The sequence below is a fragment of the Leucopleurus acutus genome, assembly GCF_964270905.1.
Source record: "Leucopleurus acutus genome assembly, chromosome: 18".
Lineage (NCBI taxonomy): Eukaryota > Metazoa > Chordata > Mammalia > Artiodactyla > Delphinidae > Leucopleurus > Leucopleurus acutus.
The window spans coordinates 7,343,769-7,357,553 of NC_139160.1; the positions used below are offsets into that span (position 1 = coordinate 7,343,769).

Genomic DNA, 13,785 nt, shown 5'->3' on the forward strand with positions numbered 1-13,785 from the left:
ATATATTTTGAAGCAACTGACATAGGATTAATCTCCAAAATTTACAAGCAGCTCATGCAGCTCAATATCAAAAAATCAAACAACCCAATCCAACATGGGCAGAAGACCTAAATAGACATTTATCCAAAGAAGATATACAGATTGCCAACAAACACATGAAAGAATGCTCAACATCACTAACCATTAAAGAAATGCAAATCAAAACTACAATGAGGCATCACCTCACACTGGTCAGAATGGCCATCATCAAAAGATCTACAAACAGTAAATGCTGGAGAGGGTGTGGAGAAAAGGGAACCCTCTTGCACTGTTGGTGGGACTGTAAATTAATACAGCCACTATGGAGAAGAGTATGGAGGTTCCTTAAAAAACTAGAAATAGAATTACCGTATGACCCAGCAATCCCACTACTGGGCATATAACCTGAGAAGACCGTAATTCAAAAAGAGTCATGTACCACAATGTTCATTGCAGCATTATTTATGATAGCCAGGACATGGAAGCAACCGAAGTGTCCATCAACAGATGAATGGATAAAGAAGATGTGGCACATATATACAATGGAATATTACTCAGCCATTAAAAAGAAATGAAATTGAGTTCTTTGTAGTGAGGTGGATAGACCTAGAGTCTGTCATACAGAATGAAGTAAGTCAGAAAGAGAAAAACAAATACCATATGCTAACACATATATATGGAATCTAAAAAAAAAAACCGAAAGGGTTCTGAAGAACCTAGGAGCAGGAATGAAGACGCAGATGTAGAGAATGGACTTGAGGACATGGGGAGGGGGAAGGGTAAGCTAGGATGAAGTGAGAGAGTGGCATGGACATATATATACACTACCAAATGTAAAATACATAGCTAGTGGGAAGCAGCCGCATAGCACAGGGAGATCAGCTCGGTGCTTTGTGACCACCTAGAGGGTGGGAGGGAGACGCAAGAGGGAGGGAATATGGGGTTATATGCATACATATAGCTGATTCACTTTGTTATACAGCAGAAACTAACACAACAATGTAAAGCAATTATACTCCAAAAAAGATGTTAAAAAAAATAAACTAAGAAACATGGCAAAAAAAAAAACCAAAAATGAAAAATAAATAAATAAATATGCGAATGCCTAGCACAAGTGTACTGCCAAAATTATTAATATAGGTTCACATTCCTTAACCAAAACCCAGGGGCTGAATGTGTTTTAGAAATAAGAAATTTCGGGAATTAAAAAATGTCACAAGGCACACAACCCATTATGTAACACCTCATATACCAGTGGCCAAGAATAGCACCCCGTAATCAAACATAATATTTCTTCAGCAAAACATATGGGATAAGTACATAATATATATAACTTTTCATTAGTTCAGGTTGTATTTTGCTACCAAATGAATTTTGTCTCCAAGCTTAAAACGTTTCTGGTTCTCAAAGCCTTCTGAATGTTGGAATTAGATATGAGACTACAGACTACTCACAACGGTGCTGCTAGAAAATATGGTTAGTCACTTCGACGCTCATCTTTTTGATGAGCCCGAAACAAGCAGTTATAGCAGGCAGCTCTTATATCCCATGTTTGGGCAGACTTGTTTTGTTATTAAGGAATCCAATCTAGCAGAGGGGGGCAAAAGCTGACAATGTGAGAAGAGGAAAAAGAAAATCCTAATTGTACAACACTGTATTCCTATTGGGGCTGCTTATTAATTATTAATTTAATAAAAAAACTCCATTTGATTAAATCATGTTATTTAAATGAAAATAGGTAAATAAAACTCCTCCTGACAGGAGTTTTATACATTGCTAACAACGGTATGGAGGCAATGAGCTTGAATCCTACTGGATGGTAACTGCACTCTTGGGGACCAATGTTCATAGAAAGAGGCATTCCAAATATATTGGTGAGAAATAAGCAGAAATGTACACAAATTTTCTCACCTTCGGACCATTACTCTAATGTAAACGAAAGGGGAGTTTTCTAGTCAACCTCCCCTTAATCGTATTAACTCTTTTATGCCTTTTTCTACTTTTTACAAGAGGAAAAAGTCTGGAGTCAAAACACAACACACACTAAAATCCATTCTTTTCTTTCCACAACTCAAGCCCCACCTCCATTTTGTTTCTGTTACTATTACAGAATTTCTCCTGGCAAAAAATCAAATTTGCACTAAAAGACTATAAATCAACTTTGCAGACAACAATGACTGATATGATTGGGCATGTTGACTTTCAATCTTAAAATTTTAGCGACATTTTAACTGAATCAATTATTTGTTCAATGTATGACGTTAACATTCAGCAAGTGTTCATTACAAAAAAGTGTATTCCATTCTAAAAATGGAAATACCAAGGGTGAAAAAGAAAAACCTTCTGGATTACCGCTACTATTTCAGGAAGAAACACTTACTACATCCTCGCATTTTCATAATTCATTAAAATAAAAGAAAATCTAATTAGCTATATCTGACAACCAATACACAGGCACGTTAGGTATCTAGTACAACCACAAAAAAGGTAAACAAAAACCAACCAGCCTATTTTTCAGTTTTCTGGAGAAAAACAAAACAACAAACTCTCTGTTGGATTCTTGGCCATTTGCATTCAGAAGAACCGAAAACTAAAATTCCTTCTCACTGAAGAGTTTCTTGGTACACGGGACTTCCTTCCTCTATATCACCCTATCAAAATTATCAGCATTATTCCAGAATATAATTTGTTTGAGACCACTTAAAAAAAAAGCCACAGTCCAAAATGCCCATGGTGATTATTCTGTAAAGAAATGGTCAAAAACTACACATTGTTAATCCAGGAAACAACTCAATCGAGCGAAGGACATCTGGAATATGCTGCCCCCAAGATTCAGAACGCAGACTCAGAAATAGCACGCGCGGTCACGATGTCCCTTAAACCACATGACCTTCCTACGAAAGCAGAGCCTTAAACTTAGAAACTCCATGAGAACTCCCCCCTCCTCTGAAGTTAAAACAAGGCAGGGCAGCTGAAATGAGCGCAGCAGGGACACGTCGGCCACTGCCTAGTAAGAATGGGTCCCTGTGCTTCGGCTACTCCCCTTACCGTTAGAAGATCTGGGAGGGAGGAAAGGAGGAGATACACCCAGAATCCTGGTGGAAAAGCCCCTGGCCTCGCAGATGGGGTTTAGGGAGACAGGGAGGGGCAGCTCCGTGTATGGTGACCCTTTGTGAACACGCTCTGTGGCAGCTCGGCTCTCACCGAAGCTTTAGGAGAGCGGACTATGGGGGCCTCGCGCGGCCCGCCGTCGCGGTGACCTCGGCGCTGCAAGGAGGCGCCGGCCAAGAGCCTCCATCGCACCCTCCGCCGGCTGGGGTGCCCTTCCCTCCTCCGCCGCCCGCCCACCCACCCAAGTCACTCAGGGGCGCGTCGCCTTCCGACCCGGGCTCGCGCGGCCAGAGCGCAACGAGACGCGTTCCGGTTTCTTTCCTCAGCGTAATCCCTCCGCTGCCGACCGCGCACTAGTTTTAATCACGCCCCACCCCCTGGCCGCCGGCGTCACCTCCGCCACTCGAGCGCTTTCCAGCAGCTTCCAGAAATGTCGCCACCCCAAACCCGCCACTCACATATGGCGGGTTCTGCAGCCACCGGCCCCGCCCCTAGTCGTCGCCGCAGCTGAAACTGCGACTGCGGCAGCCGGGAGGACAGCCACGCCTCTCTGCGGAGGCCTGACGGAAGTGCTCCCGTCCTCGCCTTCCCCACCACGCATACGTCCGTTCAGGCCCCGCGCGGGGCAGGAAGGGGAACTCTTTAGCTGCGGACTCAAACCGGAAGCTGCTTTTCTAGCGGAGGGGCCGGTGGGGGAGGAGCAGGTTGAGGGGAACGTGGGCTAAACGTTGCACTCTGGTGTGGCGCTCAAGCTGGAACAGGAGTTTGGAGCGATCCGGCGCGAAGAAGGGGAGAACCCGCGGCAGGTAAGGGAGAAGACGGAGTAGTTTCCTTCAGCTCCTGAAATAGGGAAGGAGGACAGAGCTGGGGTGATCTATGGGATAGTTGCTCGCTGAAAGGAGGGGCTAGGCTGGGAGGGGGAAAGGATGGGAGTAGGTTCAGGTGGGAAGGCTTGGTGGTTAAGGTATTGGAATGGAGTCACAGATTCTTTCGTTTGAACTCAGAGAGGTAAATGCAGAAGAGAAACCAGAGCCTCCCCCGCCCCCGCTTTCCCAAGGAGCGTGGAGATGGGGAGAATTAACGAAACCCTGCTCATCCTAGGTTTCCAAGGTTGGGTTTTGCAAGTGACGTGTCTTAGTCTGTGGTTCTGGACGGCTGGGTTGGGTACCAGACAGGGCTGGGCACCGAAAGCCGACCCCATTCCTCGGTTTCAAGTCTGTTGTGGCCTTACCTTTCACAGTTCGCGTGCTGAGCCCACTTGGTCTTGGAGGGAAAGCTCAAACGGGTATAAGGCCTTCTTCGAACAGCTGGTTCTCTGGGTTTCCCCATTTTGCACATGGGGCTGTGAATTAAGCTTAATTGCTTCTTTCGCTATCCCCAGAGCCAACTTCACACTTTGGTTGTGCTGTACCTGGGTCCCTACTGGGTTAGTAATTGACATTCAGGCTTATGGAGCATCAGTAGATCACAGAAGTAATGAAAAGGGAGGGCATCATGAAAAAGATGCGGAAGTTGAAGTGAAGTAGAGGAGGGTAAGGCTGGAAAACCAGTGGTCTCATAGTGCAGTGAGCTTTAGGTCATACTGAGCTGTTTGGACTTTCCTATAATCACACTGGAGTCAGTAGAGGATTTTAAGTTGAGTAGTGTCAGACTCAGACTTGTGTTATAGAAGCATCACTTTGGCATGATAGAGTGGGAATGGGATAGAAAGAGAGGTGGGGATTTGAGATGCTTCCAAAGAACTGTCCATAGGATTTGATGACTTTCACTAAGTAAAGAAGAGGGAAGTGAAAGAGTAGAGAACCACTCAAATTTTTCATTTTCTTTTTTGTGCGCGTCGTGTGACATGGGGTATCTTAGTTCCCCAGTTCCCCGAACATGGATGGAACCCGTGCCCCCTGCATTGGGAGGACGGAGTCTTAACCATTGGACCACCAGGGAAGTCCCGAGAACCACTCAGATTTTCTAGTTTGTGTGTTTGTACGGATGGAGATGCCAAAATCTAGGTGAGATACAAACGAGGAGCAGAAACAGGTAATTTTGAAGGGAGGACAATGAAGGCGGTCATTTAGAAACAAGTTAAGTTGTAGGAATCAGCCCAGGGTTTTGTACATAGGACCAAGTAAATTGTATTTGGAAGACCTGAGTAGCCTACCTTTGATATTTGTTTAAGTGAATTTTCTTTTGGATGTTCTGCATGTTAAGGATTTCAACCACCAACCTGCCTGTTTTTCCCATTGAAATGGGAAATGGGTGATAGGATCAGGAGAGCAGATTTGAAGGCTCCTCATGTTTTACTTATGAGAGAGAGAGAGGGAGGGAGAGGGGGGGAGGGGGGAGGGGGGGAGGGAGAGAGGGAGGGAGAGGGAGAGAGAGAGAGAGAGAACCAGCTGGAGAAGTTTTCTTAATCCCTCAGGTGGATGGAAATTTTCATCAAAAAAAACTTGTTCAAGATACATAGCTTACCAACTTCTCTTTTGAGAATACTGCATAATGATCCAAGCTATGCTGCATATTTTCTGCATAAAGTATAAAATAGCACCAAATAGTGGTTGCAATTTACTATGTGTCAAGTGCTAAGCATTTTACATGTATTATCACATTTAATTCTTAGAAGAAACTAACTTCACAAATAAATTTCTGTACCTAAAGCTCATGCTTTTATCCACTCTGGAACCAGAAGTTTGAGACTTTACTATATAGTTCCCTTTAGTAAGTAGATTATAAATAGAACCAGCCAAAGTTAACAAATTAGTATTGTCTGTGAGGAGCTTAAAAAGAAAAAGTTATCACCACACTTGTTTTTACCCTTTTGGCAGTGGTTCTCAATGGGGTGATTTCCCCCCCTCCCCCTGGGAGGAGAGAGGAGGGAGGGACATTTGGCAATGTCTAGAGACATGGTCACAGCTGAGGGGTGGGTGCTGTTGGCATCTAGCACATAGCGGTCATTGGTGCTGCTAAACATCCTCTTAACACACAGGGCAGCCCTCACAACAAAAGAATTATCTGGTCCAAAATGTCGATAATCCTGTGGTTGAGAAACCCTGCTTTTGGATATTTCTTTAGGAATAGCATATTGACATCCACTGATACCTTTTTATTGAATATTTGAATTTTATTTTATTTATTTTATATACAGCAGGTTCTTGTTATCTATTTTATACATTTTAGTATATACATGTCAATCCCAATCTCCCAGTTCAATCCACCACCTCCACCCCCCCACCACTTTCCCCCCTTGGTGTCCGTACGTTCTCTACATCTGTGTCTCTATTTATACCCTGCAAACCAGTTCATCTGTACCATTTTTCTAGGTTCGACATATATGCGTTAATATACTATATTTGTTTTTCTCTTTCTGACTTCACCATGTTTGACAGTCTCTAGGTCCATCCATGTCTCTACAAATGACCCAATTTCATTTCTTTTGATGGCTGAGTAATATTCCATTGTATATATGTCCCACATCTTCTTTATCCATTCATCTGTTGATGGGCATTTAGGTTGCTTCCATGACCTGGCTATTGTAAATAGTGCTGCAGTGAACATTGGGGTGCATGTGTCTTTTTGAATTATGGTTTTCTCTGGGTATATGCCCAGTAGTGGGATTGCTGGGTCATATGGTAATTCTATTTGTAGTTTTTTAAGGAACCTCCATACTGTTCTCCATAGTGGCTGTACCAATTCACATTCCCACCAGCAGTGCAAGAGGGTTCCCTTTTCTCCACACCCTCTCCAGCATTTACTGTTTGTAGATTTTTTGATGATGGCCATTCTGACCAGTGTGAGGTGATGCCTCATTGTAGTTTTGATTTATACTTCTCTAATGATTAATGATGTTGAGTATTCTTTCATGTGTTTGTTGGCAATCTGTATATCTTCTTTGGAGAAATGTCTATTTAGGTCTTCTGCCCATTTTTGGATTGGGTTGTTTGTTTTTTTGATATTGAGCTGCACGAGCTGCTTGTAAATTTTGGAGATTAATCCTATGTCAGTTGCTTCAAAATATATGCAAATATTTTCTCCCATTCTGAGGGTTGTCTTTTCATCTTGTTTATGGTTTCCTTTGCTGTGCAAAAGCTTCTAAGTTTCATTAGGTCCCATTTGTTTATTTTTGTTTTTATTTCCATTTCTCTAGGAGGTGGGTCAAAAAGGATCTTGCTGTGATTTATGTCATAGTGTTCTGCCTATGTTTTCCTCTAAGAGTTTTATACTGTCTGGTCTTACATTTAGGTCTGTAATCCGTTTTGAGTTTATTTTTGTGTATGGTGTTAGGGAGTGTTCTAATTTCATTCTTTGACATGTAGCTGTCCAGTTTTCCCAGCATCACTTATTGGAGAGGCTGTCTTTTCTCCATTGTAAATCCTTGCCTCCTTTGTTATAGATTAGTTGACCATAGGTGCGTGGGTTTATCTCTGGGCTTTCTATCCTGTTCCATTGATCTATATTTCTGTTTTTGTGCCAGTACCATACTGTCTTGATTACTGTAGCTTTATAGTATAGTCTGAAGTCAGGGAGTCTGATTCCTACAGCTCCATTTTTTCCCTCAAGACTGCTTTGGCTATTCGGGGTCTATTGTGTTTCCATACAGACTTTAAGATTTTTTTTGTTCTAGTTCTGTAAAAAATGCCACTGGTAATTTGATAGGGATTGCATTGAATCTGTAGATTGCTTTGGGTAGTATAATCATTTTTACAATGTTGATTCTTCCAATCCAAGAACATTATATGTCTCTCCATCTGTTTGTGTCATCTTTGATTTCTTTCATCAGTGTCTTATAGTTTTCTGAGTACAGGTCTTTTTATCTCCTTAGATAGGTTTATTCCTAGATACTATATTCTTTTTGTTGCAGTGGTGAATGAGATTATTTCCTTAATTTCTCTTTCTGATCTTTTGTTGTTAGTGTATAGGAATGCAAGAGGTTTCTGTGCATTAATTTTTGTATCCTGCAACTTTACCAAATTCATTGATTAACTCTAGTAGTTTTCTGGTGGCATCTTTAGGGTTCTCTACGTATAGTATCATGTCATCTGCAAGCAGTGACAGTTTTACTTCTTCTTTTCCAATTTGTACTCCTTTTATTTCTTTGTCTTCTGTGATTGCCATGGCTAGGACTTTCAAAACTATGTTGAATAATAGTGGCGAGAGTGGACATCCTTGTCTTGTTCCTGATTTTAGAGGAAATGCTTTCAGTTTTTCACCATTGAGAATGATGTTTGCTGTGGGTTTGTCATATATGGCTTTTACTATGTTGAGGTAGGTTCCCTCTCTGCCAACTTTCTGGAGAGTTTTTATCATAAATGGGTGTTGAATTTCGTCATAAGATTTGCTGCATCTATTGAGATAAACATATGGTTTTTAGTCTTCAATTTGTTAATATGGTGTATCACATTGATTGATTTGCATATATTGAAGAATCCTTGCATCCCTGGGATAAATCCCAGTTGATCGTGGAGTATGATCCTTTTAATGTGTTGTTGGATTCTGTTTGCTAGTATTTTGTTGAGGGTTTTTGCATCTATATTCATCAGTGATGTTGGTCTGTAATTTTCTTTTTTTGTAGAATCTTTGTCTGGTTTTGGTATCAGGGTGGTGGTGGCCTCATAGAATGAGTTTGGAGTGTTCCTTCCTCTGCAGTTTTTTGGAAGAGTTTGAGAAGGATGGGTGTTAGCTCTTCTCTAAATGTTTGATTGAATTCACCTGTGAAGCTATCTGGTCCTGGACTTTTGTTTGTTCCAAGATTGTTAATCACAGTTTCAATTTCATTACTTGTGATTGGTCTGTTCATATTTTCTGTTTCTTCCTGGTTCAGTCTTGGAAGGTTATACCTTTCTAAGATATCGTCCATTTCTTCCAGGTTGTCCATTTTATTGGCATACAGTTGCTTGTAGTAGTCTCTTATGATGCTTTGTATTTCTGGGGTGTCTGTTGTAACTTCTCCTTTTTCATTTCTGATTTTATTGATTTGAGTCCATTCCCTCTTTTTCTTGATGAGTCTGGCTAAATGTTTATCAATTCTGTTTATCCTCTCAAAGAACCAGCTTTTAGTTTTATTGATCTTTCCTGTTGTTTTCTTTGTTTCTATTTCATTTATTTCTGCTCTGATCTTTATGATTTCTTTCCTTCTACTAACTTTGGGTTTTGTTTGTTCTTCTTTTTCTAGTTCCTTTAAGTGTAAGGTTAGATTGTTTATTGGAGATTTTTCTGTTTCTTGAGTTAGGCTTGTATTGCTATAAACTTCCCTCTTAGAACTGCTTTTGCTGCATACCATAGGTTTTGGATCATCGTGTTTCATTGTAATTTGTCTCTAGGTATGTTTTGATCTCCTCTTTGATTTCTTCAGTGATCCCTTGGTTATTTAGTAATGTATTGTTTAGCCTCTATGTGTTTGTGTTTTTTACGATTTTTTCCCTGTAATTGATTTCTAATCTCATAGCGTTGTGGTCGGAAAAGATGCTTGATACGATTTCAGTTTTGTTAAGTTTACTGAGGCTTGATTTGTGACCCAAAATGTGATCTGTCCTGGAGAATGTTCCATGTGCACTTGAGAAGAAAGTATAATCTGCTGCTTTTGGATGGAATATCCTATAAATATCAATTAAATCTATCTGGTCTACTGTGTCATTTAAAGCTTGTGTTTTCTTATTAATTTTCTGTCTGGATGATCTGTCCATTAGTGTGAGGTGTTAAAGGCCCCCACTATTATTGTGTTACTGTCGATTTCCTCTTTTATAGCTGTTAGCAGTTGCCTTATGTGTTCAGGTGCTCCTATGTTGGGTGCATAAACATTTGTAATTGTTATATCTTCTTTTTGGATTGATCCCTTGATCATTATGTAGTGTCCTTCCTTGTCTCTTGTAACATTCTTTATTTCAAAGTCTATTTTATCTGATACGAGTATTGCTACTCCAGCTTTCTTTCGATTTCCATTTGCATGGAATAACTTTTTCCATCCCCTCACATTCAGTCTATATGAGTCCCTCGGTCTGAAGTGCGTCTCTTGTAGACAGCATATAGATGGGTCTTGTTTTTGTATCCATTCAGCAAGCCTGTGTCATTTGGTTGGAGCATTTAATCCATTCACGTTTAAAGTAATTATCAATATGTATGTTCCTATTACCATTTTCTTAATTTTTATGCGTTTGTTTTTGTAGGTGCTTTTCTTCTCTTGCCTTTCCTACTTAGAGAAGTTCCTTTAGCATTTGTTGTAGAGCTGGTTTGGTGGTGCTGAATTCTCTTAGCTTTTGCTTGTCTGTAAAGCTTTTGATTTCTCTGTCGAATCTGAATAAGATCCTTGCTGGGTAGAGTAATCTTGGTTGTACTTTCTTCCCTTTCATCACTTTAAATATATCCTGCCATTTCCTTCTGGCTTGTAGAATTTCTGCTGAGAAATCAGCTGTTAACCTTATGGGAGTTCCCTTGTATGTTATTTGTCGTTTATTCCCTTGTTGGTTTCGATAATTTTTTTGTGTCTTTAATTTTTGCCCATTTGATTATGATGTGTCTCGGCGTGTTTCTCCTTGGGTTTAACCTGCCTGGGACTCTCTGCACTTCCTGGACTTGGGTGGCTATTTCCTTTACCATGTTAGGGAAGTTTTTGAGTATAATCTCTTCTTGGGTCCTTTTTCTCTCTCTCTCATCTCCTTCTGGGACCCTTATAATGCAAATGTTGTTGTGTTTAATGTTTTCCCAGAGGTCTCTTAGGCTGTCTTCATTTCTTTTCATTCTTTTTTCTTTATTTTGTTCCGCAGCAGTGAATTTCACCATTCTGTCTCCCAGGTCACTTATCCATTCTTCTGCCTCAGTTATTCTGTTATTGATTCCTTCCTAGTGTATTTTTCATTTCAGTTATTGTATTGTTCATCTCTGTTTGTTGGTTCTTTTTTCTTCTAGGTGTTTGTTCTTTAATTCTTCTAGGTCTTTGCTAAACATTTCTTTGCCTCCATTCTTTTTCCAAGGTCCTGGATCATCTTTGCTATCATTATTCGAATTCTTTTTCTGGAAGGTTGCCTCTCTGCACTTCATTTAGTTGTTTTTCTGGGGTTTTGTCTTGTTCCCTCGTCTGGTACAAAGTCCTCTCCCTTTTCGTTTTGTCTGCCTTTCTGTGGCTTTCCTTCCACAGTCTGCAGAATTGTAGTTCTTCTTGCTTCTGCTGTCTGCCCTCTGGTGGATGAGGCTATCCTCCACTGATACTTTTCTAAAAAGCATTTTTATTTTTGAAATTATTCCTTGGCTTGAAAGGTGTGTAAAGTTTATACAGCGGGAAACAATAGCATAACTAGTTTTTAAAGTGGAATCTGTGAGCCCCAGTTTCCTAGAAAGTGGTTGTCATAGAATCATGGATTCTTAGATTTGGGAAAGACTTTTGCTTGAAAGTGTTTTACAACATCCCTGTGAAGTGGTGATTCACTCTGCTTAAATTTCTCCTTTATCTTGTTTTCCTTGTATTTTAAATCCATATCTGAACCACTGTTAACAATTGCTTTTCCCTTACACTGAGCTCCAGTTTCATAATTTCAACTTTACTAAATGTGATTCTACTCCATGGGTCTACACTCAAAACATTGTACGATTGACAGTGTTTATATTTTTGTTCCGTTACAGATTATTTACTTTAATGTAAAATAGTATTTTGTTCACAGCTTTTATTTAAAAAGTGGCACTGTTCTCAGTTGGTGATGTATTCTTGGCAGTTGAAAGCAATAGGAATGTATGGGGTTCTTTTGTCCTTGTTAAGTAATGGCACAATGGATCTGTGTTTATTTAAATGTTTTCTTGGTATAATGCTTACATATTTGTTTCAAGTTGTGCGTAGACTAAAAACTTAGGTTTTCAAGCTCTTGTCAATATATTTAAGTAATAGCTATCTGTATTACAAGTTTTGATAAATTTGCTTACAAATGAGTCTACTGTGAAGACTGGTCCTATTGCCAGTTTTTGCCCTCTCTCCACAAATTTGCTAGATCTTTAAATAAATTTAGGTATTTTGTTTTCACTTCAAGATTACAATTTCAGAATATGTTTAACATAAGATATATAGTTCTCAAAATATACTTAATATGCATACATCTTATAAAAATTGTCTATTAACTTTTTTTTTTCCAGGGTTCATTGAAAAATCCTTAGTGATATTGACATGTTTCAAGTGACATAAATTAGCCAATGACTCGGAATGATGGATTCCCCGAAGATTGGAAATGGTTTGCCAGTGATTGGACCAGGGACTGATATAGGGATATCTTCACTCCATATGGTGGGGTATTTGGGAAAAGTTAGTGAACTTATTTTTTGCCTCAGTGCAAAGTTGGTTTTTTTCTCTCCTATTTTTAAGACTTAAATTTGGTTTTAATTTTACCAGTTAATTTAAAAAAAATTGTATCTTCCACGGAAATCTTACAGTAATGGCGAAAGATTGTTCTCTGTTTACCTCTCTCTGTTTTATTGATATGTAAAAGTAGAAATAAAACATAGACCGTATAGTTTACTATTTGAAAATGTTGAACATATTTTCAGTGACAGTTGACATTACTTTTTTTCTTGCAGATAAAACTGATGCTATTTTTAACACTTAATTTAATATTTAAAACTAGAATATATTCTTTTTGGAACAATAGCTGTATTAAAGCCTATATGCATTTCTTTTATTTGCTGTCTTTAAGATATCTTGCCAGGACACTTCTCGGTAAAAAGTGTACATTTTTTTTCTGGTTACTTTTCCATTTAACTTTTTGTAATTTTATACAATCTAGGAATGTCTATATTTTAATTTACTTTTTTTCTCTTTTAGAATTATGATTCATCTAAAGTACCGTCAGATGGGTATTGCCCTGCTTGTAGGACGAAGGGAAAGTTAAAAGCCTTAAAGACTTACCGAATTAGTTTTCAAGAATCTGTCTTTTTGTGTGAGGATCTGCAGGTAAAGTATTAATCTTAGATGGTATTGAAGTTTTCGCCTTTTGCTTTTCTCTTCAGTGTTTAAATTTGTATTCATTTTGTAGTTTTTGGATTGTATGTTTTTAACATGTAGTTAGTCTCTAGATCTGTCTGGTATATAATTTTAAATATTTTATTTTGCCACTTGATTTCCTGAGTTATTACATGAAGATGTTTGTTTTTATTGTCATTAGACTTGTGAGAAGAGAGAATATGTTTCAAGATTTTTTTTTAAACCTTGTGGAGGTCCTTTTAGCTGTTGTTATTTTCATGTGTTGTTTATTAACTTTGGGACTTATTGCAAAGGTTATTAATCTCTAAATATTATGTACTTAAGGCTCTAAATATCTTAGAATTATAGTAATTTGTACCCACTGGCACAACTTTTTACACAGGAGCTCGTTAAATTCCATAATACTCTATATTTTACTGTACTTGACAACTTATGAAACTGTCATATACATACTTAATTCTCAAAACTTTGCAAGGTAGGTATTCCCATGTTATGAATAAGAAAACAGATGCAGAGGGTTTAGGAACACAACATCTTCATAAAGCAGCAGAGCAGTGATTGGAATACAGTCTTCTAATGTCAGATATGTATTATTCCAGATAAACTAGCAGTTCATCAGAATCACTTGGAAAGCTTTTAAAAAATTTCTGGGTCTCACCTAGATGCTTATTCAATAGAGTTGGCCCAGAATTCTGTAGTTTTATAACTTT

General features: G+C 39.0%; 1 protein-coding gene across 1 annotated transcript in view; it reads left to right on the top strand.

Annotated features, from left to right (window-relative positions):
• Window positions 1–3,834: 3,834 nt before the first annotated feature.
• USPL1 (ubiquitin specific peptidase like 1) overlaps window positions 3,835–13,785 on the top strand; it is a 39,869-nt gene continuing 29,918 nt past the window's right edge. Inside the window, exons 1-3 of the mRNA XM_082859366.1 lie at window positions 3,835–3,935; window positions 12,235–12,400; window positions 12,917–13,045. Coding sequence (XP_082715492.1) covers window positions 12,302–12,400; window positions 12,917–13,045 — 228 coding nt within the window. The 5' untranslated portion in view covers window positions 3,835–3,935; window positions 12,235–12,301. The remainder of the gene's footprint in view (window positions 3,936–12,234; window positions 12,401–12,916; window positions 13,046–13,785) is intronic.